This window comes from Gopherus evgoodei, chromosome 3, assembly GCF_007399415.2.
Source record: "Gopherus evgoodei ecotype Sinaloan lineage chromosome 3, rGopEvg1_v1.p, whole genome shotgun sequence".
NCBI lineage: Eukaryota > Metazoa > Chordata > Testudines > Testudinidae > Gopherus > Gopherus evgoodei.
In genome coordinates this window covers 25,720,805-25,745,502 of record NC_044324.1, presented here as the reverse complement: position 1 = coordinate 25,745,502, position 24,698 = coordinate 25,720,805, and the positions used below count along the sequence as shown (strand labels likewise).

The 24,698-nt window shown below is 44.2% G+C and overlaps 1 protein-coding gene across 1 annotated transcript in view; it reads left to right on the top strand.

Annotated features, from left to right (window-relative positions):
* The window catches only part of SPATS1 (spermatogenesis associated serine rich 1), a 36,802-nt gene extending 13,584 nt beyond the window's left edge, over positions 1 to 23,218 (top strand). The window contains exons 6-7 of the mRNA XM_030554370.1: positions 6,459 to 6,521; positions 23,068 to 23,218. Of these exons, the coding sequence (XP_030410230.1) occupies positions 6,459 to 6,521; positions 23,068 to 23,218 (214 nt within the window). The remainder of the gene's footprint in view (positions 1 to 6,458; positions 6,522 to 23,067) is intronic.
* Positions 23,219 to 24,698: the final 1,480 nt, after the last annotated feature.

Genomic DNA, 24,698 nt, shown 5'->3' with positions numbered 1-24,698 from the left:
GGAAAATTATGAAAAACAAGGGCCAAGAGACACCTTAAAGGGTCTGATTTTCAGAGAATGGATGCTCCAGTTTCTGAAAATCATGATCCTTTCAAATGTCTCAAATTGGGCACCCAAAATCACCAGCCATTTTTGAATATTTCCATTCTCTTCTCAAATCAGTGAAAACCAGAAGTAGCTTCCCTGTAATCAATGGAGTGACATGAAATTCAGATCCAATAGGTCTAACAACTAAGCAATGTGCCCATTTCTCTTTTCATTCAAGCAGTTCTTTTCACATAGTTCAGTTCCTCCCAGTCTGCACACAGACATGCACTGTTCAGTATGACAAAACTGTGGCCAACTTATGTGCAAACTTGCCTGTTGAAATATATAAGATGGCTGCTTTCCAAAATGAAATGCAAACCAGTTTGAATGTAGTTGCAACACAGGTTGATGACACATTGCTTCATAAATACGGTGGTGACAAGTGGACTAACAAGGCATCTTCTAGAGATAGTATTACACATTTTAAAAGCTATTCACAGAAAGCATGGTTTGCTTTTTATGCTTTCCTTCTAGTAAGTATTGCTTCTGAGAAAAATACTTCATCCTATTGTATGCCATTGCTATTATGAAAATTTCCAGGCCAATCTATAAGCTACAATCTGAACATGAAGGTTCAGACAGATGGGACCAAAGGCATGCCAAAAGTGTGTAAAGGAGACATATTCATGTAAGGGAGTCATATGAAAAGAAAAAGCAGCAAAGAATCCTGTGGCACCTTATAGACTAACAGACATTTTGGAGCATGAGCTTTCGTGGGTGAATACCCACTTCGTCAGATGCATGTAGTGGAAATTTCCAGGAGCAGGTATATATATGCAGGCAAGCTAGAGATAATGAGGTAGTTCAATCAGGGAGGATGAGGCCCTGTTCTAGCAGTTGAGGTGTGAAAACCAAGGGAGGAGAAACTGGTTTTGTAATTGGCAAACCATTCACAGTCTTTGTTTAATCCTGAGCTGATGGTGTCAAATTTGCAGATGAACTGAAGCTCAGCAGTTTCTCTTTGAAGTCTGGTCCTGAAGTTTTTTTGCTGCAGGATGGCCACCTTAAGGTCTGCTATAGTGTGGCCAGGGAGGTTGAAGTGTTCTCCTACAGGTTTTTGTATATTGCCATTCCTAATATCTGATTTGTGTCCGTTTATCCTTTTCCGTAGCGACTGTCCAGTTTGGCCGATGTACATAGCAAAGGGGCATTGCTGGCATATGATGGCGTATATTACATTGGTGGACGTGCAGGTGAATGAACCAGTGATGTTGTGGCTGATCTGGTTAGGTCCTGTGATGGTGTCGCTGGTGTAGATATGTGGGCAGAGTTGGCATCGAGGTTTGTTGCATGGATTGGTTCCTGAGCTAGAGTTACTATGGTGCGGTGTGCAGTTACTGGTGAGAATATGTTTCAGGTTGGCAGGTTGCCTGAGAGTGAGGACTGGCCTGCCACCCAAGGCCTGTGAAAGTGTGGGATCATTGTCCAGGATGGGTTGTAGAGCCCTGATGATGCATTGGAGAGGTTTTACCTGGGGACTGTATGTGATGGCCAGTGGAGTCCTGTTGGTTTCTTGCTTGGGTTTGTCTTGCAATAGGAGGCTTCTGGGTACACATCTGGCTCTGTTGATCTGTTTCCTTATTTCCTCGTGTGGGTATTGTAGTTTTGAGAATGCTTGGAGGAGATTTTGTAGGTGTTGGTCTCTGTCTGAGGGGTTAGAGCAGATGCGGTTGTACCTCAGTGCTTGGCTGTAGACAATGGATCGTGTGATGTGCCCGGGATGCTTTTTACAGATCCAGACTAACACGGCTACCCCTCTGATATATGAAAAGGAAAGTGTGTCAATCACAGGTTGTAAAGTTGAGACTTAGTATGGCAGAGTAAGGCAGATGCAAAAGCAAGACACAAGAGTTGAAAGGTCAGAATGATGTGATGGGTGGGGTACAGCCCAGCTTGCAGAAGCCAATAAGAATGCAGTTTAGTAACAAGGTGGACATTTCATTAATGGACAAGGTAGATTTGGCTGTCATTGGCATATAAGTGATGTCTGGAGCTGATGCTAGTAATGAGACATCTTAGAAGAAAAAGCTAAATAATATAGTGGACATTATTATAAACTGGCCATTGAGCCTAAATAATTCCTTAGATAATTGTATAGCGTTTACCTCCAAGTTTGCAATGTTTTAGGTATTCCATAAGGAACTTTAGATGAATCTGCAGCTATTGAAGTAACTGTAACCATTTATCAAGGTCAGTAGTGGCAAGGTTTTAAGGGTGACCCCGCTTGACAAGATGAGGGCTAGGGAAAGAGCCTTCAGCCTTTTCCTAATGGAGGGAATGAAAGAAAGATGCAAAGTCTCTGCCAGAGATAAAAATGCCATGGTTAGGGAGTTTGGGTGGAATTCAAGACAAGAGAGAGTAGTGGAGACATCAACATCATGAAGCAGCTCAAGATATATAGAGAGAAAACCATTGGTACTTTGAGATCACGTAGGGCCACTGGTAGGGCTTAAATTCTCATATGCTACTTCCTGAAGTACCCCTTGCTCTCCCAGTTTGGGACTCCAGGCTTCAGCTGCGCAGTGGGAAGGTCTTAGGGCTTTAGCCCTGCAGGGCACACTGGGTGTTGGGGCTTCAGCCCTGTCGGATGCATCCAGGCTCGAGGCTTCAGCTCAGAGCTAGGGTTCAGGACTTCTGCCGGAGGAGGTGCTGGGGCTCACCCCACTGGTTTGAAAATATTTGCTGGAGCTCTACTTTGGATAGCATCTGCTGAATTTAAGCCCTGGTCACAGGCAAAAAGTTGATTATTAGCCATCTGCAGGGAAGCAGACTTACTCCTGTAAAAGCCAGAATGAGTGTTATCAAGGAGGCTGTGAGGGAAAAAGTGATAAAAAAGTAAGAGAAGACCCCCTTTACTAAAACTTTGCAGAAGAAATGTTGGTGGGTTAGAGGCTATAGATAATGGTAAGGTAAATTCATATTAGGTTGTGTTTTCTATAGAAGTGGGGCTATTTTGAATGTGACAGGCAAAGGGACTTCTGGAGAGGAGCTGGAAGTATTAGCTAAAGTGTGTTCAAATAAGAAGTATGGGTGGTTGCTGACAAAATAAGGGTAGTGCTATTTTAATGGAAATTTAGACCCCAATTCTACAAGGTATTTAAGCTCCTGTGTAAGGTTAAGTACCCGAGGAATCCAACTGAAGTCAATGGAGAGACTCAAGTGTTTAAAATAATGCCCATACTTAAGTACTTTGCTGCATCTGAGTGAAAAGGTAGTAAAGAGCTTCCAGTAGATAGATCAAAGGTGAATTGCATAGTGAAAGGCACTTATGATAGAATGTAGAAAAACATCCCTGTGGACGCACTCTAATATGAAGTATGCGATCTGAAAAAAAATGTGGATTTCACTATTGACGTGCAAGTTTGCAGATGACACTAAACCGGGAGGAGTGGTTGATATGATGGAGGGTAGGGATAAGATACAGAGGGACCTGGACAAATTAGAGGATTGGGCCAAAAGAAATCTGATGAGGTTCAAGAAGGACAAGTGCAGAGTCCTACACTTAGGATGGAAGAATCCCATGCACTGCTACCAACTAGGGACTGAATGGCTAGGCAGCAGTTCTGCAGAAAAGGACCTAGGGGTTACAGTGAATGAGAAGCTGGATATGAGTCAACAGTGTGCCCTTGTTGCCAAGAAGGCTAACAGCATTTTGAGCTGTATAAGTAGGAGCACAGCCAGCAGATCGAGGGACATGATCATTTCCCTCTATTCTGCATCAGTGAGGCCTCATCTGGAGTAGTGCGATGATGGAGGGATGATAAATGGGAATGTGGATATGGAAGTGGATATTACCGCAACTGAGGTAGAGGCCGTACTTGAACAGCTCGATGGGACGAAGTCGGAGGGCCCGGACAATCTCCATCCGAGGATATTAAAGGAACTGGCACGTGAAATTGCGAGCCCGTTAGCGAGAATTTTTAAGCAATCGATAAACTCGGGAGTTGTGCCGTATGACTGGAGGATTGCTAATGTAGTTCCTATTTTTAAGAAAGGGAATAAAAGTGATCCGGGTAATTATAGGCCTGTTAGCTTGACGTCTGTAGTATGCAAGGTCTTGGAAAAAATTTTAAGGGAGAAAGTAGTTAAGGACATAGAGGTCAATGGTAATTGGGACGAATTGCAACACGGATTTAGTAAAGGTAGATCGTGTCAAACCAATCTGATCTCCTTCTTTGAAAAGGTGACGGATTACTTAGATAAAGGAAACGCAGTAGATATAATTTACCTAGATTTCAGTAAGGTGTTCGACACGGTTCCGCACGGGGAACTGTTAGTCAAATTGGAAAAGATGGGAATGAATATGAAAGTTGTAAGTTGGATAAGGAACTGGTTAAAGGGGAGACTCCAGAGGGTCGTATTGAAAGGTGAATTGTCAGGCTGGAAGGAGGTCACTAGTGGAGTCCCTCAAGGATCGGTTTTGGGACCGATCTTATTTAACCTTTTTATTACTGACCTTGGCACAAAGAGCGGGAATGTGCTAATAAAGTTTGCGGATGACACAAAGCTGGGGGGTATTGCTAACACGGAGAAGGACAGGGATAATATTCAGGAAGATCTGAACCACCTTGTAAACTGGAGTAATAGAAATAGGATGAAATACAATAGTGAAAAGTGCAAGGTTATGCATTTAGGAATTAATAATAAGAATTTTGGATATATGTTGGGGGCGCATCAGTTGGAAGCGACGGAGGAGGAGAAGGACCTTGGGGTACTGGTTGATAGCAGGATGACGATGAGTCGCCAATGTGATACGGCTGTTAAAAAACCAAATGTGATTTTGGGATGCATCAGGCGGGGTATTTCCTGCAAGGATAAGGAAGTGTTAGTACCGTTATACAAGGCGTTGGTGAGACCCCATCTGGAATACTGTGTGCAGTTCTGGTGTCCCATGTTCAAGAAGGATGAATTCAAACTGGAACAGGTTCAGAGACGGGCTACAAGGATGATCCAAGGAATGGAAAAACTGCCTTATGAAAGGAGACTCAAAGAGCTTGGCTTGTTTAGCCTGGCCAAAAGAAATCTGCGGGGGGATATGCTTGCTCTATATAAATATATCAGGGGGGTTAACGTTAGGGAGGGAGAGGAATTATTTAAGTTTAGTACTAATGTAGGCACGAGGACGAATGGGTATAAACTGGATATTAGGAAGTTTAGACTTGAAATTAGACGAAGGTTTCTAACCATTAGGGGAGTGAAGTTCTGGAACAGCCTTCCGAGGGAAGTAGTGGGGGCAAAAGACTTTCCTGGCTTTAAGACAAAGCTTGATAAGTATATGGAGGGGATGTTATGATAGGATTGTTAATTTGGGCAATTGATCTTGGATTACCACCAGATAGGTCTGCTCAATGGTCTGCGGGGAGATGTTGGATGGAATGGGAACTGAGTTACTGCAGAGAATTCCTTCTTGGGTGCTGGCTGGTGAGTCTTGCCCACATGCTCAGGGTTTAGCTGATCGCCATATTTGGGGTCGGGAAGGAATTTTCCTCCAGGGCGGATTGGCAGGGGCCCTGGAGGTTTTTCGCCTTCCCCTGCAGCGTGGGGCATGGGTCGCTTGCTGGTGGTTTCTCTGCAGCTTGAGGTCTTCAAACCAATTTTGAGGATTTCAATAACTCTGTCTTGGGTTAGGGGTTGTTATAAAATTGGATGGGTGGGGTTCTGTGGCCTGCCTTGTGCAGGAGGTCAGACTAGATGATCAGATTGGTCCCTTCTGACCTATGAGTCTATGAGTCTATAAGAAGGATGTGGAAAAATTGGAAAGAGTCCAGTGGAGGGCAACAAAAATGATTAGGGGGCTGGAGCACATGACTTATGAGGAGCGGCTGATGGAACTGGGATTGTTTAGTCTGCAGAAGAGAAGAATGAGGGGGGATTTGATAGCTGCTTTCAACTACCTGAAAGGGGGTTCCAAAGAGAATGGATCTAGACTGTTCTCAGTGGTAGCAGATGACAGAACAAGGAGTAATGGTCTCAAGTTGCAGTGGGGGAGATTTAGGTTGGATATTAGGAAAAACTTTTTCACTAGGAGGGTGGTGAAGCACTGGAATGGGTTACCTGGGGAGATGGTGGAATCTCCTTCCTTAGAGGTTTTTAAGGTCAGGCTGGACAAACCCCTGGCTGGGATGATTTAGTTGAGGATTGGTCCTGCTTTGAACAGGGGGTTGGACTAGATGACCTCCTGAGGTCCCTTCCAACCATGCTATTCTATGATTTGAAGTTGCTTACAAAATTCTATAGCAGAATGCATTTGGAATGCACTGTATTTCTGGGAAAGGGAATACCAGCAAATCCATTTTATTGAAAGCAAGCCAGCTACTGACATGCCTCTACAGGAAGCCAAGGTAGTTTTACAGCTCTATTTTCTTTTACAGTGCAACATACAAAAGGAAAGCAGATACATTTATCCCTCTCCAGCGCTTGTCACAGACTCCTTGGTAAGTATCTGCTTTGGAGCACAAGGAACAGCTATATGGGACAGATTCAGACCACACTTATACCAGTACAAATCAGGGGAAACTCAGTCAAAAATCAATGGACTTAACTGCTGTAAAGTAAGAGAAGAATCAGGTCCTTCGTCTCCTGTTTGGAAAAGTCCTGTTGAGCTTAATAGGAATACAATTAATAGGGTTCCATAGAAATTAAATAGAGTTCCTAAAGTGTGCACTCCAAAACCCAGAGAATGTAGCAGATGACACTCTTTCTACAGACCTGTTTAACCAAGGGATAGAATTCTTCACCTTCAGAATTCTTCATGTTGGTTCAACAAATCTATACAGAGGATCTCATGCTGCTAGAGCCTGATTCAACACCTGCTTGAGTCAACAGGAGCCTTTCTACTGAGCTCACTGAGGGCCCTTACATTCTAATTGTCATAAACAGATAGCTAAGGGTTAATGTCTCTTTCACCTGAAGCACCTGACCAGAGGACCAATCAGGAAACCGGATTTTTTTCAACTCTGGGTGGAGGGAAGTTTGTGTCTGAGTCTTTTGTCTGTCTGCCTGCTTTCTCTGAGCTTTGGAGAAGTAGTTTCTGCTTTCTAATCTTCTGTTTCTAAGTGTAAGGACAAAGAGATCAGATAGTAAGTTATATGGTTTCTTTTCTTTGGTATTTGCATGAATATAAGTGCTGGAGTGCTTTGATTTGTATTCTTTTTGAATAAGGCTGTTTATTCAATATTCTTTTAAGCAATTGACCCTGTATGTGTCACCTTAATACAGAGAGACCATTTGTATGTATTTTTTCTTTCTTTTTTATATAAAGCTTTCTTTTTGAGACCTGTTGGAGTTTTCTTTTCTGGGAAATTTCAGGGAAATTGAGTCTGTACTCACCAGGGAATTGGTGGGAGGAAGAAATAAGGGGGAGATCTGTGGGTGTTGGATTTGCTAGCCTGATTTTGCATACCCTCTGGGTGAAGAGGAAAGTGCTTTTTGTTTCCAGGACTGGGAACGGAGAGGGGGAGTCACTCTGTTTGGATTCACAGAGCTTGTGTCTGTGTATCTCTCCAGGAGCACCTGGAGGGGGGAAGGGAAAAAGGATTATTTCCCTTTGTTGTGAGACTCAAGGGATTTGGGTCTTGGGGAAGGTTTTTCAGGGGGACCAGAGTGCCCCAAAACACTCTAATTTTTTGGGTGGTGGCAGCAAGTACCAGGTCCAAGCTGGTAACTAAGCTTGGAGGTTTTCATGCTAACCCCCATATTTTGGACGCTAAGGTCCAAATCTGGGACTAGAGTTATGATACTAATACTGTTCCATAAGGGAATTTTCAGCTATTTACAGGCCTCTCAATATTGACACCCTTTCTGATATATGTCTCCTGGACTTTGTCTGCCAACTATTATAAAATCAGTTAGGATAATGTTGATACAGTCTCTCTTTTTAATGGCTTCCAAGACAAGTGAAATAATGAGAGTGAATTCTACTTTATTTTTTTTTAAATACATATTTAAATGAATGTTTGTTGAAAAACACATTTAGAATGAAGGGTCAGCTTTGTAAGTCAACTGGATTTTTTTTTTTTACTGACCAAACATACAGCCAAATTGACCGTACTGTCGGAATGATGTTTAGAAGGATACTTACCAAAAATTGTGCATAGTGTCTCCAGAGAACCTCATTTACTTCATACTTTGACATATTATTGATTTAGAAATTAATTCGTAATTGTTTTGGGAAGTGAAGATCCTTAATTATCTACAGTCAGAGCCCAGTAACAGGGTGACAACGATATGGCCAGAATCTGATCTCTGCCTCATCAATAAGCTTAATTGTGAACAATAAAACCCCCTTTTCATTAATTTTTCTAAATGAAATTATAACCAGGTATAAACTGGTCAATGCTGCTATAATCCGTGGCCTATAACTCAGTCTGCCAAGGCCCAACTGAGAGATGCAATATGCCGAAGGCCTAAAATGAGGGACATAGCATGCTGTGAGCTTTATACTTTATTTCTGATGTAGATCATTTTCAACAAGGAAAAAAGTGAGGGAATTTCAAATCTGTGTGCCACTTATATAACTTTGAGCGAGATGAATGACATCTCAAAACAAGGATATTTGAGAGTTATTGTCCATGAACAGCACACAAGGAAAAGAAAATGGCTGCCTGCTGAGAGTTTCTGGGGAGAAGGAACAAACTGTTAAAGAAGAAACCCTTCCTTTCCTCTCATGAGTCCTGCATTCCTTGTTACTCCCACCTCATGCTCTTTGTTCCCTTTGTTCCCTTTGCCTTCTTTTGACTCTCTCACAAACACGTTTGTGCTGTTAGTGAGCTCACTTTGGCAGACCTTTGCTAACACAGGCTCCAACTCCCTTGGCAGTTATCAAGACCTCTGAATCACAGAGTAGTAGGAATGCTTGTGAAAATATCTTTTGCATTCATAAATATTGTGTTTTACAACCACAACCACTCAGATTGCACATATTTCCATGCCTTCTAGTGGTTGTATTTACTCAGAGTATCAAGGAAAAGATTTTGTACACACACCAGCAGCACTTGAAACTGGTACATCTCTGCAATTAAACAACAGCTACAGCTAGTGGTCACAGAAGGTATGTCTACATGGGAACACTTAGGAAAATTAATCTGAATTAATTTTTAAAATGGATTAGTTAAAGTGCATTAAACTCCTGTGTGGATGTGCTCATTCAGAATTAAAGTGGCCTTAATTTGATTTAGCTAAATCCACTTTAATTCTAAATAAGAGCACCCACACAGGGGCTTAATGTGGTTTAACTAATCTAGTGTAAATTCACATCTGCAGTTAATTTGGGTTAATTTTCCTGAGTGTCCCTATGTAGATAAACCCTTAGATTCATACACAAGAGGCCACATTTCATTAATTCATAGTAATATTTCTGATTTGGGTTCTGGAATTAACTTCATCCTAGATCTTTCCACGTCCGATTTTTCTATTGTCCTGTCTATTTACATTGTAAATGTTTTAGGGCAAGGATAGTGTGGTAGTAGATGTTTGCACAGCACCTAGCATGACTGTGCCCTGATCTCAGCTGGGGCTGTATGTACAAAACTCATCTCTTTACTCAAGCATTTGAAAGAGGTGGGTTTAATGTGGAGATTATCATGATGCTGTCACCACTGTAGGGGCAATTGACTATCAGCCAGGGCATTGTAGATTTTATAAAGTAGGAGTATTGTTTGTTTGAAATATTTTAAACAATGCAGGAACAGAATTACATTGTCTTTGATCTAGTTCCAGTTCAAAGAGAACTAGATCAAAGCATTGATGCACGTCACCAAGGTCCACATGGACAGTTAGTCCGGGGCAGGCTAATGCAGGGTCAATTCACACCCCAGCTTGTTGCAAACTAAAATGCTTGTGTAGACATGCCCTTAGAGAATGTAGAGTGGAATAGCAGCAGAAAGAGGGAAGTTACCATGTAATCCTTTCCTACTGTTTTTCCTTTGATGGCTGTGGCAGGGAATAAGGCATGTGAACTGTGTAGCTTTATCTCCCTCCTGTGGTGATTAGAGCCCCTAACAGTGAGACTGACTGGGCTTAGAGCAGCCTGTGTTTAAGAAAGGCTGATCGAAACGTATGTTAAAATATGGATTTGTGATTTTCAGGTAATAAGATAGTTACATAATAAAATTCAGACTTATATAGTCTGGTTTGCACAGGTGAAATGAGAGGCTCCAGAGAATAAAGGAAACATGCCACCATTTGAGATAGAAATAGTGCTCTGAGTTACAACAGTGAAAATCCAGAATAACTGCATTGATTTCTATTGAAGCGCTCTGGCTTTGTGTTGCTGTAACTGAGTGCAAGATTTGTTCCATATGTCCTGATTCACTTCTCACTTAGCCCACTTTAAATCGGGATCAACTCCGATGACGTAACCCTAGTGTAAATGAGAAGTCAGGCCTGGCCTCAGACCTTAGGACTTGATCCAGCAAAACACATTAGCAGGTGTGTAATTTTGTACATCCCAAGTTCTACTGTCATCCATGGGCATTCAAATGGATAAAGTTACACATATGGTTAAGGGAGGGAGCAGGACCATATTATTTAGTTACACTGGGTGGAGGTTCTGGGACACTCTGGGCAGCATGAATCCTGAAATGTTCAATGTTCACATTAGTGAGGTATTGGTGCAATTGGTACCAACCAATACCTTGACACTTTTCTTGTCTGTTCAGTGGGTCTCCGCACTTGACATATGGTAACAAGCCTTTGGATCCTGATCCTGCAAACACCTGGACAACAATAACTCTCCATGCAAGTCAGTGTGACTATTACATGAATGCAGTAACTCTCATTCATAAGAGATTGCTTGATTTGGCCCTTAGATTCAGGACAGTGGCCATATCTTCCTATGTGCAGCTCCCAGCACATTCTGGCCATTACTATAAAAACAATAATTAACTGGCACCCTTGTAGCCATATCGGAGCAGAAAGGTCAAGGACTATTAGTCCATCAGCTCCAAAGTGCCCTCTCCATCCTGCAGGAAGTTCCTTGAGCTCATGAGACATCATGGGAAACTTGTGCTTCTGCTTGTACTAAATCTGGTTTTGGGTAAATAAGGATCCTTATTCTCCAGGCTTGTCACACCAGAACCTTTTCCAAACACTAAATTTAAACCATTTAAAAATCAAATTAAATATTAAAATATTTGAGCAAAAAAAAGTAGTTTAAAGAACAGATCACAGTTAAATCTAATGTTTATTTGAAGCATCTGCTCTGGAGAGCTCATTCCTGATTATATCTATCGCCATTACCGCATCTCACTCCCTTTTGACCAGTTTACCTGCAGCATTTCATGTTGCTCTGATGTTAGTTCAGGAGTGGGCAAGCTTTTTGGCCCAAGGGCCACATTGGGTTTGCAAAACTGTATGGAGGACCGGGTAGGGAAGGCTGTGCCTCCCCAAACAGCCTGCCCCCCCGCCCCCTATTCACCCCCTCCCACTTCCCACACCTTGACTGCTCCCCTCAGAACCTCCGACCCATCCAACCCCCCCTGCTCCTTGTCCCCTAACCACCCCCTCCCAAGACCCCCCACCCCAACCATCCCCCAAGGCTCCACCCCCATCCAACCCCCCCATTCCCTCCCTCCCCAACTGGCCACCCCCAAACCTCTGACCCTTGTCCTACCACCCAGCCCCGTTACCATACCATTCAGAACAGCATGTCTGGCAGCCGTGCCGCCCAGCCGGAGCCTGCCATGCAGCTCTGCAGGAGCTTGAAACCCAGCTGCCCTGAGCGTGGCTGCAGGGGAGGAGGGACAGCTGGGGAGGGGGGAGGAGCTCAGGGGCCAGGCAGGATGCTCCCATGGGCCCACCTCTGTGTTAGATCCTCGCACAAGTTACAAATATTATCAGCAGGAGAAAAAAAATACTTTTGTAGTGATAATCAGGATGACCCACTTCCAACAGTTGACGAGAAGGTGTGACAGTAGGGAAAAATTTGCACAATAATAGCCCACTTTACTTGATTAGTCTCATTACAGCTGGTATGGCAACACCCATTTTTCCATGTTCTCTGTGTGTATTATATATCTTCCTACTGTATTTTCCACTTCAGGCATCTAGTGAAGTGGGTTTTAGCCCACAAAAGCTTATGCCCAAATGAATGTTAGTCTCTAAGGTGCCAGAAGTACTCCTCGTTCTTTTTGCTGATACAGACTAACCTGGCTATCACTCTGAAAGATGTTTAAAGTTCTTCATGCAGTTGGTTGCTTGTAAGCTATTCAGTGTGCTCATCATAAAAAAGCTTCTCCCCTCATCTACAAATTTCCCATTGTGAAAAAAAGGCTACTATACCTGTATAGAGATGATTACCTACATGCAACTAAAAATTTGGTGCAGTCTGGTAAACAAAGCTGCTCTTGGGAAAAAGATAAGCATGGGCATCTGTTTTGTTCTTGTCATAACCTAGTCCCAGATTTGGACCTTAGCATCCAAAATATGAGGGTTAGCATGAAAACCTCCAAGCTTAGTTACCAGCTTGGACCTGGTAAAGCTGCCACCACCCAAAAAATTAGAGTGTTTTGGGGCACTCTGGTCCCCTCCAAACCTTCCCTGGGGACCCCAAGACCCAAATCCCTTGAGTCTCACAACAAAGGGAAATAAACCATTTCCCTTCCCCCCTCCAGGTGTTTCCTCCCTGGGTTCCTGGAGAGATACACAGAAGCAAGATCCGTGAATCTAAACAGAGGGATTCCACCTTCTCTATTTCCAGTCCTGGAAACAGAAATACTTCCCTCTTCACCCAGAGGGTATGCAAAGTCAGGCTAGTAAATCTAACACACACAGATTTCCCCCTGACTTCTTCCTCCCACCAATTCCCTGGTGAGCACAGACTCAATTCCCTGGATTCCCCACTAAAGAAAATCTCCAACAGGTCTTAACAAGAAAGCTTTATAAGAAGAAAGAAAAATACATAAAAATGGTCTCTCTGTATTAAGGTGACAAATACAGGGTCATTTGCTTAAGAGAAATATGAATAAACAGCCTTATACAAAAAGAATACAATTCAAAACATTCCAGCAACTATACCATGTAAATACAAAAGAAAAAACAACAATAACCCCTATTGTTTTATGATCTCTGTACTCACAACTTGGAAACAGAAGATTAGAAAGCAGGAAACAGAAATCTTCTCATAGCCGAGAGAGAGACAGGCAGAAGACCTAAGAACAAAGGACTCACACACAAACTTCCCTCCACCCAGATTTGAAAAAGTCTTGTTTCCTGATTGGTCCTCTGGTCAAGTGTTTCAGGTTACTTCTTTCCAGGTGAAAGAGACATTAACCCTTAGCAGCAAAGAATCCTGTGGCACCTTATAGACTAACAGACGTGTTGGAGCATGAGCTTTCGTGGGTGAATACCCACTTCTTCAGATGCATCTGAAGAAGTGGGTATTCACCCACGAAAGCTCATGCTCCAACACGTCTGTTAGTCTATAAGGTGCCACAGGATTCTTTGCTGCTTTTACTGATCCAGACTAACACGGCTACCCTCTGATACTATTAACCCTTAGCTATCTGTTTATGACACGGCCCCCAAATTGCAGACAGTGGATAAGCTCACTGGCAGCGATTTCCTCCTAGAACTTTAAAATAAACAGATTAATACAACACATGCACCTTTACATATACCACTAAGTATATAACTAACAGACTTGTACATTTTAAGAACACTTTTTAACTACTGGATTCTGGGAAACTCTGACGGGAGAGTGCATCCGCTACTTTGTTAGAAGCTCCTGAGATGTGCTGGGTCTTTTTGGTCAGGTCGGTCAGTGGGGCAGCGATTTCGCTGTAGTGTGGTACAAATCGCCTGTAGTACCCGGCCAAGCCTAAGAAGGATTGGACCTGTTTCTTTGACCTTGGGACAGGCCACTTTTGGATAGCATCCACCTTGGCCTGTAGGGGATTTATGGTTTCTTGACCCACCTGGTGTTCCAGGTAAGTCACTCTGTTTTGGCCTATTTGACACTTTTTGGCCTTAACAATTAGTCCGGCCTGCCTGATGCGCTCAAAGACCTTTTCCAGGTGTTCTAGGTGTTCGGGCCAGGAGTTTGAAAAAATGGCCACATCATCGAGGTAGGAAACTGCATATTTTCCCAGTCCTGCTAGTAGACCATCTACCAGCCTCTGGAAGGTGGCGGGTGCATTTCGAAGGCCGAAAGGAAGGACATTGAATTCATACACCCCCGCATGGGTGACGAATGCTGACCTCTCCTTGGCAGGTTCATCTAGCGGTACTTGCCAGTACCCCTTGGTTAAGTCTATTGTAGAGATGAACTGGGCACGTCCCAACTTCTTCAATAGCTCATTGGTGCGTGGCATTGGATAGTTGTCTGGACGAGTTACTGCATTTAGCTTACGATAGTCCATGCAAAAGCGTATTTCCCCATCTGGTTTGGGTACCAGAACCACTGGAGATGCCCATGCACTGGTAGATGAGTGGATTATACCCATCTGTAGCATGTTCTGGATCTCTCGTTCTATAGCAGCTTGGGCATGAGGAGACACCCGGTAGGGTGGGGTTCTAATGGGGTGAGAATTACCTGTGTCAATGGAGTGGTATGCCCGTTCAGTCCGTCCTGGGGTGGCTGAGAACAATGGGGCAAAGCTAGTGCACAGCTCCTTGATTTGTCGCTGCTGCAGACGTTCCAGGGTGGTTGAGAGGTTCACCTCTTCCACGCCACCGTCTTTTTTCCCTTCGTAGTAGACACCGTCAGGCCACTTAGCATCATCTTCCTGGACTGTAAACTGACAAACCTGTGAGTCTCTGGAATAGAAAGGCTTGAGAGAATTAACATGGTACACTCTGGGCTTTAGTGAGGAATTGGGAAATGCTGTGAGGTAGTTCACAGTTGCCAGGCGCTCTTGGACCGTGAATGGCCCTTCCCATGATGCTTCCATCTTATGGGCCTGTTGCGCCTTCAAGACCATAACCTGGTCTCCTACCTTGAAGGAACGTTTTCTGGTATGTTTGTCATACCAGGCCTTTTTCTCTTCCTGAGCATCCTTTAGGTTTTCTTTAGCAAGGGCTAAAGAGTGTCGGAGGGTGCTTTGTAGGTTGCTTACAAAAGTCCAGAATGTTAGTTCCTGGAGAAGGGGTAAACCCCTCCCATTGCCTACAGGGCTGTACCACATCCCAGTTTAGGGTTTTCACCATTTGAACTTATGTATGGTTACGAGGTTAAGGAGCCATTACAGTTGGTGAAGCAGCAAACAGCAACTGCTGCAACACTAGGTCCCAATTATTGGAGTGTTCGTTGATGAATTTTCGTATCATGGCCCCCAAAGTTCCATTAAACCTTTCCACCAGGCCATTAGTTTGATGGTGGTATGGGGTGGCAACCAAGTGACTCACTCCATGAGTTTCCCACAGTTTTTCCATGGTCCCTGCCAGGAAATTAGACCCTGAATCTGTAAGGATGTCGGAGGGCCAACCTACCCTGGCAAAGATGTCTGTTAGGGCCAGGCACACAGTGTTAGCCCTGGTGTTGCCTAGAGCTACTGCTTCTGGCCATCGGGTAGCAAAGTCCACTAAAGTCAGTATGTACTGCTTTCCTCTGGGCGTCTTTTTTGGGAAAGGGCCCAGAATATCCACAGCTACTCGCTGAAATGGGACCTCAATTATGGGGAGTGGCTGGAGAGGGGCCTTGACCTGGTCTTGAGACTTACCCACTCTTTGGCATACCTCACAAGACCGGACATACTTGGCAACATCCTTGCCCATCCCCTCCCAGTGGAAGGACTTCCCCAACCGGTCCTTGGTTCTGTTCACCCCAGCATGGCCACTGGGATGATCATGGGCTAATCTTAAGAGCTTCTCCCGGTACTTAGTTGGAACCACCAACTGTTTTTGCGGCTGCCATTCTTCCCGGTGTCCACCAGAAAGAATTTCCTTGTATAAAAGTCCTTGGTCTATAACAAACTGGGATCAATTAGAAGAGCTGAGAGGCGGTGGGGTGCTTCGTGCCGCCGCCCAAGCTTTCTGAAGACTGTCATCTGCTTCCTGTTTAGTCTGGAACTGTTCCCTTGAGGCTGGGGTCACCAGTTCTTTCTCAGACTGTGGACTTGGGCTTGGTCCCTCTGGAAGCGATGTAGGTGATGGGGTTGTTTCCGTTGCTGGTGAACCGCTTTCCGCTGGTGCACCTGAGGGTATTTCAGTCTCTCGCTGAGCCTTTTGGGTATGGCTGTCTGTTGCTTCTGCCAGTTTTGGCTCGCTGGCGCCCACTGGCATTGAGTTTGAAGATGTGGTTGCAATTGCTAGTGTTGGTTGCTGTTTCAGTTCTGGGCCTGGGACTGGAGGTGCTGTGGCTGTTTCAGTGGTTGGCATGGAATCTGGGTCCACTACCTCTGTCTGGGTCTCTGGTAACACAGACGGGGCGTCTGTGGACGGCTCAGGAACAGGAATGAGTCTGGAAGCTTGCCTGGTTTGGCTACGTGTAACCATTTCCACTCTCTTGGTCCACTTCACCTGGTTGGCCAAGTCTTCCCCCAGTAGCATGGGGATGGGATAGTTGTCATAGACTGCAAAAGTCCACATTCTTGACCAGCCTTTGTACTGGACAGGCAGTTCAGCTGTAGGCAAGTCTACAGCTTGTGACATGAAGGGGTAAATTGTCACTTGGGCCTTTGGGTTGATGAATTTGGGGTCTACGAAGGATTGATGGATAGCTGACACTTGTGCCCTGTGTCTCTCCACGCAGTAACCTTCTTTCCGCCCACTCTCAAATTTTCCCTTCGCTCCAAGGGTATTTGAGAGGCATCTGGGCCTGGGGATCTTTGGTGTGATGGTGGTGTAATGAACTGCACTCGGTTGGTGGACTTTGGGCAGTTGGCCTTGATATGTCCCAGTTCATTACACTTAAAGCATCTTCCATCTGATGGGTCACTGGGTCGAGGTGAGTTACTGGAGACTGGTGAGGTGGAAGAATAGGGCATCTGTGGCTTTACTTGGGTTGTATGTGGGGTCTTTGGCTGTCCTCGGTTGTAGGGTTTATGGTTGGTGTGCCCTCTGGGGTATTCGTTCCCCTTGACAGTAGCTTTCTTGCTTTCTGCCAGTTCCATCCATGTGGCTCCAATCTCCCCCGCCTCGGTGAGATTTTTGGGTTTTCCATCTTATATGTACCGTGTTATGTCCTCAGGAACACAATCCAAGAACTGCTCCATTTGTATGAGGAGGTGTAGTTCTTCCAAGGATTTAACATTGTTTCCTGATATCCAGGCCTCATAATTTTTCCCAACGTAGTAGGCGTGTTTGGGAAATGACACATCTGGTTTCCACTTTTGGGTTCTGAAACGCCGACGGGCATGATCCGGGGTTATTCCCATTCTGTATCTGGCCTTGGTTTGAAAAAGTTTATAGTCGTTCATATTCCCCTTAGGCATTTCAGCTGCCACCTCTGCTAAAGGTCCACTGAGCTGTGGCCTCAATTCTACCATGTACTGGTCTTCAGGGATGCTGTACCCAAGACAGGCTCTTTCAAAATTTTCCAAGAAGGCCTCAGTGTCATCACCTGCCTTGTAGGTGGGAAATTTCCTGTGATGTGGAACCATAATTGGTGAAGGGTTGTTAGGATTGACTGGCGCATGCTGCCCAGCCTGCGCTAAGTCCAGTTCATGTTTTCTCTGTTTTTCCTTCTCTTCACTTTCTTTTTGTTGTTTTTCCATGTCTCGGCGGTGGGCCGCCTCTTCTTCTTCTTGTTTCCTTCGGTGGGCCACCTCTTCTTCTTCTAGTTTTCTTTTGTGGGCTGCCTCTTTGATGTTTTCTTCCTTTTCTTTCAGCTCCACCTCTTTTTGTCTTTTTTCCAGTTGTCTCCTGTGTTCAGCTTCTTTGATTTGTTCTTCTGCCCCCCTTTTTTCCTTGGAAGTCATGGTTCCTGTTTTCTTGTGTTGGGGTGCCCTCTGGTGTTTGTTGTCTGAACTGTAGGTTCTCTGTTGCCTCCTGGGTTCTGCCTCGCAACAGTGCCTCTTTCCCTTTCTTCCTCTAGCTAATCTTTTCAATGTAAAGTAAACCAGAAAAACCACTTTATTTGCATGTGTATAATGCTGGTATTTGACTCCTAATGGGAGTGCTATTGTCTGACAAAAGACCCTTTTGTCACAGCTTAATGGTTCCTTGCTTAATATGCAAGCCAGAAACTGCAAGAGAGAAGAGAGAAAAAAAATTCTCTCTGGTTCCTTTTAAAACAAAACCCTCTCTGCTAAAAAGCCCCTAGCAGAGAAAAGAAAAATATAATATTCCTACTGGCTTCTATCTATCTCACCACTGCCACTCATGTCATAACCTATTCCCAGATTTGGACCTTAGCGTCCAAAATATGGGGGTTAGCATGAAAACCTCCAAGCTTAGTTACCAGCTTGGACCTGGTAAAGCTGCCACCACCCAAAAAATTAGAGTGTTTTGGGGCACTCTGGTCCCCCAAAAACCTTCCCTGGGGACCCCAAGACCCAAATCCCTTGAGTCTCACAACAAAGGGAAATAAACCATTTCCCTTCCCCCCTCCAGATGTTTCCTCCCTGGGTTCCTGGAGAGATACACAGAAGCAAGCTCCATGAATCTAAACAGAGGGATTCCACCTTCTCTATTTCCAGTCCTGGAAACAGAAGTACTTCCTTCTTCACCCAGAGGGTATGCAAAGTCAGGCTAGTAAATCTAACACACACAGATTTCCCCCTGACTTCTTCCTCCCACCAATTCCCTGGTGAGCACAGACTCAATTCCCTGGAGTTCCCCACTAAAGAAAAACTCCAACAGGTCTTAACAAGAAAGCTTTATAAGAAGAAAGAAAAATACATAAAAATGGTCTCTCTGTATTAAGGTGACAAATACAGGGTCATTTGCTTAAAAGAAATATGAACAAACAGCCTTATTCAAAAAGAATACAATTCAAAACATTCCAGCAACTATACCATATAAATACAAAAGAAAAAAAAACAATAACCCCTATTGTTTTATGATCTCTGTACTCACAACTTGGAAACAGAAGATTAGAAAGCAGGAAACAGAAATCTTCTCATAGCCGAGAGAGAGACAGGCAGAAGACCTAAGAACAAAGGACTCACACACAAACTTCCCTCCACCCAGATTTGAAAAAGTCTTGTTTCCTGATTGGTCCTCTGGTCAAGTGTTTCAGGTTACTTCTTTCCAGGTGAAAGAGACATTAACCCTTAGCTATCTGTTTATGACAATTCTCTTTTGCTTTTATCTTGTACCAACCTAAGGTTGTATGTATACACGATCTAGGGGATGTTTTGTTATATGTATCTGTTTTTGTATAATTATACTTATGCTTGGATTTCACTATGCTTGTTCAGTCTAAGAACAGATGTAAATTCACATGATGGGCATACTTCTTTAAAATCAGAGCAATGGGCTCTCCATGTCTTGACATCAGCTAAATCAATTTCTAGTAAGTGATGAAGAGGAAGTTCTTAGAGATTGTGTTTACTTAACAGCATCCAAAATATTCAGGGATAGATGATCAGCTGTTGTGAATTAACATAGAGCCACTGAAATCAGTGGCTCTATATTGGTTTTCACCAGGTGAACACTTGGCTTGCAAGTACTAGACATTTCTAAAATTATGGGTCTGTGGTTTTTCAAAATCTTCCAGATATCCAGCACTAATATTTCAGGACTTGATTCTAGGTGGTCTATCATTAAGGCTACCTGACACTTGCTATTATAAGAACCTGTTCTCAGTTGCCTATAACATTGCCAGACTTTAACCCTTTGAATGGAAATTTTCTGTGCTGGATGTCTGCTGCAGGGTCAATCAGATGAAATCAATGGAACTATGGCAGTTTACACCAGCTGGGGATTTGGCCCATGAGATTTGTCATATTTGCTTTATCAGGATATTTGCTTTGGGATATATAGAGATGAAAAGTATTAAGCACTGTACAGTAAATAATCAACTACTTAAAAAGCTGGATTTTTCTTTTCAATGTCTAATGCTGTATGTAGCTTTCAGCAGATAAGAATGAAGTTTTAGAAACCAAACATAGGAGGTAGGTCCTGGGTCCAGGGCCGGCGCTACCATTTAGGCAGCCAAGGCAATTGCCTAGGGCTCCAGAATAAATGGTGGGCCCCGTTTTGCTGGAGGGGGCGGCAGGCGGCTCCGGTGGAGCTGCCGCAGTGGTGCCTGCGGAGGGTCCGTTGGTCCGCGGCTCCGGTGGAGCTGCCGCAGTCGTGCCTGCGGCTCCAGTGGACCTCCCGCAGGCATGACTGCAGCGGCTCCACTGGAGCCACGGAGCACCGGACCCTCCACAGGCACCACTGCGGCAGCTCCAGCGGAGCCGCGGGACCAGCACTCGGGGCGGCGAAATTGCCGTCCTCCTAGGGCGCTCAAACCCCTAGCACCGGTCCTGCCTGGGTCAGAGTACAGTCTCCTACCATCACAGGACAACCCCGTAATCTCATCTCATTCATAAATTTATCAAGCTCCATCTTAAAACTAATTGTGTTGCTTGCCCCCTACCACTCCCACTAGAAGGCCGTTCCAGAACCTCAGTCTGGTGGTTAGAAACCTTATCATTTCCATCCTAAATTTCTTTATGTCTTGTTTATTTCCATTTGTTCATGCACCTTTGTCCTTTAGTTTAAATTGCTCTTCTCTCACCCTAGTGTTTATCCCTCTGCTGTGTTTAGAGAGAGCCATCACATCCCCTTAGTCTTCATTCGGCTAGGCTAAACAAATCAAACTCTTTCAATCTCCTCTCCTCCTAGTCTATCAAAGTTGTGGCTGTGAAAACTCATGTCACAGACCATGAAATCTAGTCTCCAGCCACCCAGCTCTGAAGGCAGAGTGGAGAGCAACGGCTGCTGGCTGAGCACCCAGGTCTGAAGGCAGTGCCCCACCAGCAGCAGTGCAGAAGTAAGGGTGGCAATACCATACCATGCCATCCTTACTTCTCCATTGCTGCTGGTGGCAGCTCAGCCTTCAGAGCTGGGTTCCCAGCCAGCAGCTGCTACTCTCCTACCTCCCAGCTTCAAGCAGCACTGCTGCCAGCCGCAGCACAGCAGTAAGGGTGGCATGGTAGGATATTGCCACTCTGACTTCTGCACTGCTGCTGGAAGTGTCACTATATTCAGAGGCGGGTGCCTGGCCAGCAGCCAAGGCTGGCGCTTCCATTTAGGCAACCTAGGCAGTCTCCTAGGGCTCTAGGATTTAGGGGGGGTGGCATTTTGCCACCCTCAGCGGCAATTCGGCAGCGGGGGGTCCTTCCACACTCCGGGACCTGCCGCCAAAGTGCCCCGAAGACCGGGAGCTGCAGAAGGATCCCCCCGCCACAGAATTGACGCCAATGACCGGGAGCGCGGAAGGACCCCCCCACCTAGGACTCCAAAAACCCTGGCGCCGCTCCTGCCAGCAGCCACCACTCTCTGGCCATCCAGTTCCAAAGGATGTGCCAAAGTAAGTGGCGGCAATACTGAAACCCCCTATAATAGGACCCCCAGTTTGAGAAATGCTGTGTGTGTGTGGGAAGGGACAATCACATTTGTCATGGGTTGGTCACAAATAGCAAATTTCATGGATGTGTTACATGATATTTATGCTGTGACCAACTGTCAAACAGATAGTTAAGGGTTAATAGAACAGGAGTACTTCATGTCTCTTTTGACTGTAAAGGGTTAACAAGTTAAGTGAGCCTGGCTGTCACCTGACCAGAGGATCAATCAGGGGACAGGATACTTTCAAATCTTGAAGGAGGGAAGTTTGTGGGTGTGCTGTTAGATTTTGGTTGTTGGTCACTCTGGGGGCTCAGAGGGACCAGATGTGCAACCAGGTTTCTCTCCAATCTCTTTGATACAGTCTCTTATATGTCCAGAATAGTGAATGCTAGGTAGATACGGCAAGTTAGGCTTATGTTTGTTTTCTTTATTTGCAAATGTGTATTTGGCTGGAAGAAGTTCAAATTTGTATTTTGCTGAAAGGATTTTAATTTGTACTTGTATACTTAGGCTGGGGGGGGTATTCCCAGTGTCTATAGCTGAAAGACCCTGTAACATATTCCATCTTAAATTTACAAAGATAATTTTTACTGTTTTTTCTTTAATTAAAAGCTTTTCTTGTTTAAGAACCTGATTGTTTTTTTATTCTGGTGAGACCCCAGGGGACTGGGTCTGGATCCACCAGGGAATTGGTGGGGAGAAAGAAGAGAAGGGGAAGAGAAAGATTAATTTTCTCTCTGTGGTGGGATTACTTTCTCTCTCAGGGAGAGTCTGGGAGGGGGAAGAGAGAAGGAGGGGGGAAGGTGGATTTTCCTCTCTGTTTTAAGATTCAAGGAGTTTGAATCGCAGGAATCTTCCAGGTTAACCCAGGGAGGAGAAGCCTGGGAGAGGCAACAGTGAGGGAAAGGGTTTACTTTCCTTGTGTTAAGATCCAGAGGGTCTGGGTCTTGGGGGTCCCCGGGCAAGGTTTTGGGGGGACCAGAGTGTACCAGGCACTGGAATTCCTGGTTGGTGGCAGCGCTACAAGTACTAAGCTGGTAATTGAGCTTAGAGGAATTCATGCTGGTACCCCATCTTTTGGACGCTAAGGTTCAGAGTGGGGAATTATATCATGACACCAACCCATGAAAAAAAAAAAAGTGTTATTTCTTCATGATTTAAGTAGACCCCTACTCATAAGCTAGCCTCTCTCTTCCCCTGATCATACTAGTAGCTCCTCTCTGCACCTGGTCCAGTCTGAATACATCTTTTTGAACACAGGTGACTAGAAGTGTACACAATATTCCAACTGAGTTTTTGCCAGTGCCTTCTACAATGTTAATATTTCCCTGTCTCTACTCTAGGCATCCCATTAGATTGCAAAAGGAACCTTCCCCTGAATGCTTCACACAAAAGCTGCTTTAATATTTAAATATACACTGATGCTGTAATATTCCACTGAGTCCAATTTGGTTTGGTTGAAGACCAAATCAGGAAAGCCACTCTGCTGTAATGAGTGAACTTTGCAGTTAGTTAACTCATTTGCATTTCTCCTTTCCTCAGCATACCTTTCCACGTGAAGGAGAAACAGCAAGAACTGGAGATAGAAAGGAACGATGTGAAAAATCTAGACAGATGGAAGCCAGCTCCAACACTGCTTCAGGCCTTGGGTGCTACTGTACTGGCACACAGAGTCAGACAGCGTGAATTGTAGGGGAAAGTTCTTCCTAAAGAGCCATTTTGTAAGCCACACATATCCCTGGTGGCATAACATACATGTATGAACAGTGCTGGATGTAACTTCTTACTTGGATGGTCCTTTTAATGTGTTGTAGCAACCACTGTAGATGTCCTGTTTTCAGTATTGACTTTGTATTGGCTCCTGTTCATAATCACACCTGAACAGAAGCCCAAAACTACTGTCCGTCTGTCAGTCATTCGAAGCTTAGCCAGGTATCAGAGGACCAGGCATAAAAACATGTAGTTAATTCCAAAGGACAGAATGTTTTTTGTCCCATGTCTATTACTTTCTTCACACTGTTTCCATGGAATAAAGCTTGTCCAGGAAGTGATGGCATCTATTTGTTTACCCCAACATCTAGAATTCACAATTTTTGTCTAGGATTATAAGGGTAAGAGCACTATTTTTACTTTGCAGATCTGTAGAGTCTTCCATCCAAACATCTAAGAGAGCTTTAGCATAGTCAGAAATAAAACTTAGAACACTTGTTTCCTTGTACCTTCAATGATAGGCCATGCTCCTTCCATCTTGCTCTCTTGAGGTTCAGTTGAACAAAGCCTCTCTCACACCTAACTTGCAAACCATACTCATGTGTCCCAAAGAGCTTGCAGTCTAAATAAAGCAAGACACACCAAGCCAGAGTAACAAGCAACTGGAAGAGAAAGAAGAGGGTAGACTAGGGGAACTGCAATAAGAACACATGGTAACTTTTACCAAGTGTGCAACAATTAACAAGTTTCAACTCAGCATTCTTTTTTAAAAATAAACGATCCAGAGAAAGTAACAATACTAATTATCCTGCTCATTTTTGTGAACTGGAACTAATCCCCTTCCTGCTACTATAATGTGATTTGTTAACTCCTCTGTTGATGCACAATAGAAAGAAAATGTCTAAAGGAACCATTGTACTGTGAAAATGATAGTACTGTGAAATACATGAGGGCAGTGAAACCTTCTCTACTTGCTTTATTTTTCTCTCTCTTTGCCTGCTATTATTGCACCTACTTTCAGCTTTTCAGTAAGTATGCCTGGTCTACACTAGGGACATAGTTAAAAAAAATTCCCACTGTATTTGGGAACTGTAATATAAATGGACTTGATAGAACTGTGGCATCTAAAACTGCTCAGAATGATCTTATTGATATGAGCCAAAGTTTTCTTAACTGGCCTTAGATCTTTGGGTGCCTCAGGATAAGTTTGAGACACTAAAAGTTAAGGTACCCCCAATTAGTGTACCCTTCTGAAAATCTTGGCCACAGTAGTTAAAATGCTGATGTTATCTGGCAGACCATCTACAGCTCACTGCTGAAAGCAAGCAAGGAGAAAACATAAAAGCAGCTCATGTATTTGCTGTCTAGAAGGAAGAGAAGTGTAACTTGCAGAACTCAGAAGCAAAATGACCACTGTAGTGCTTTAACTGGTTGTTGTCTTCTGGATTTAAAGAGTCAGCTGC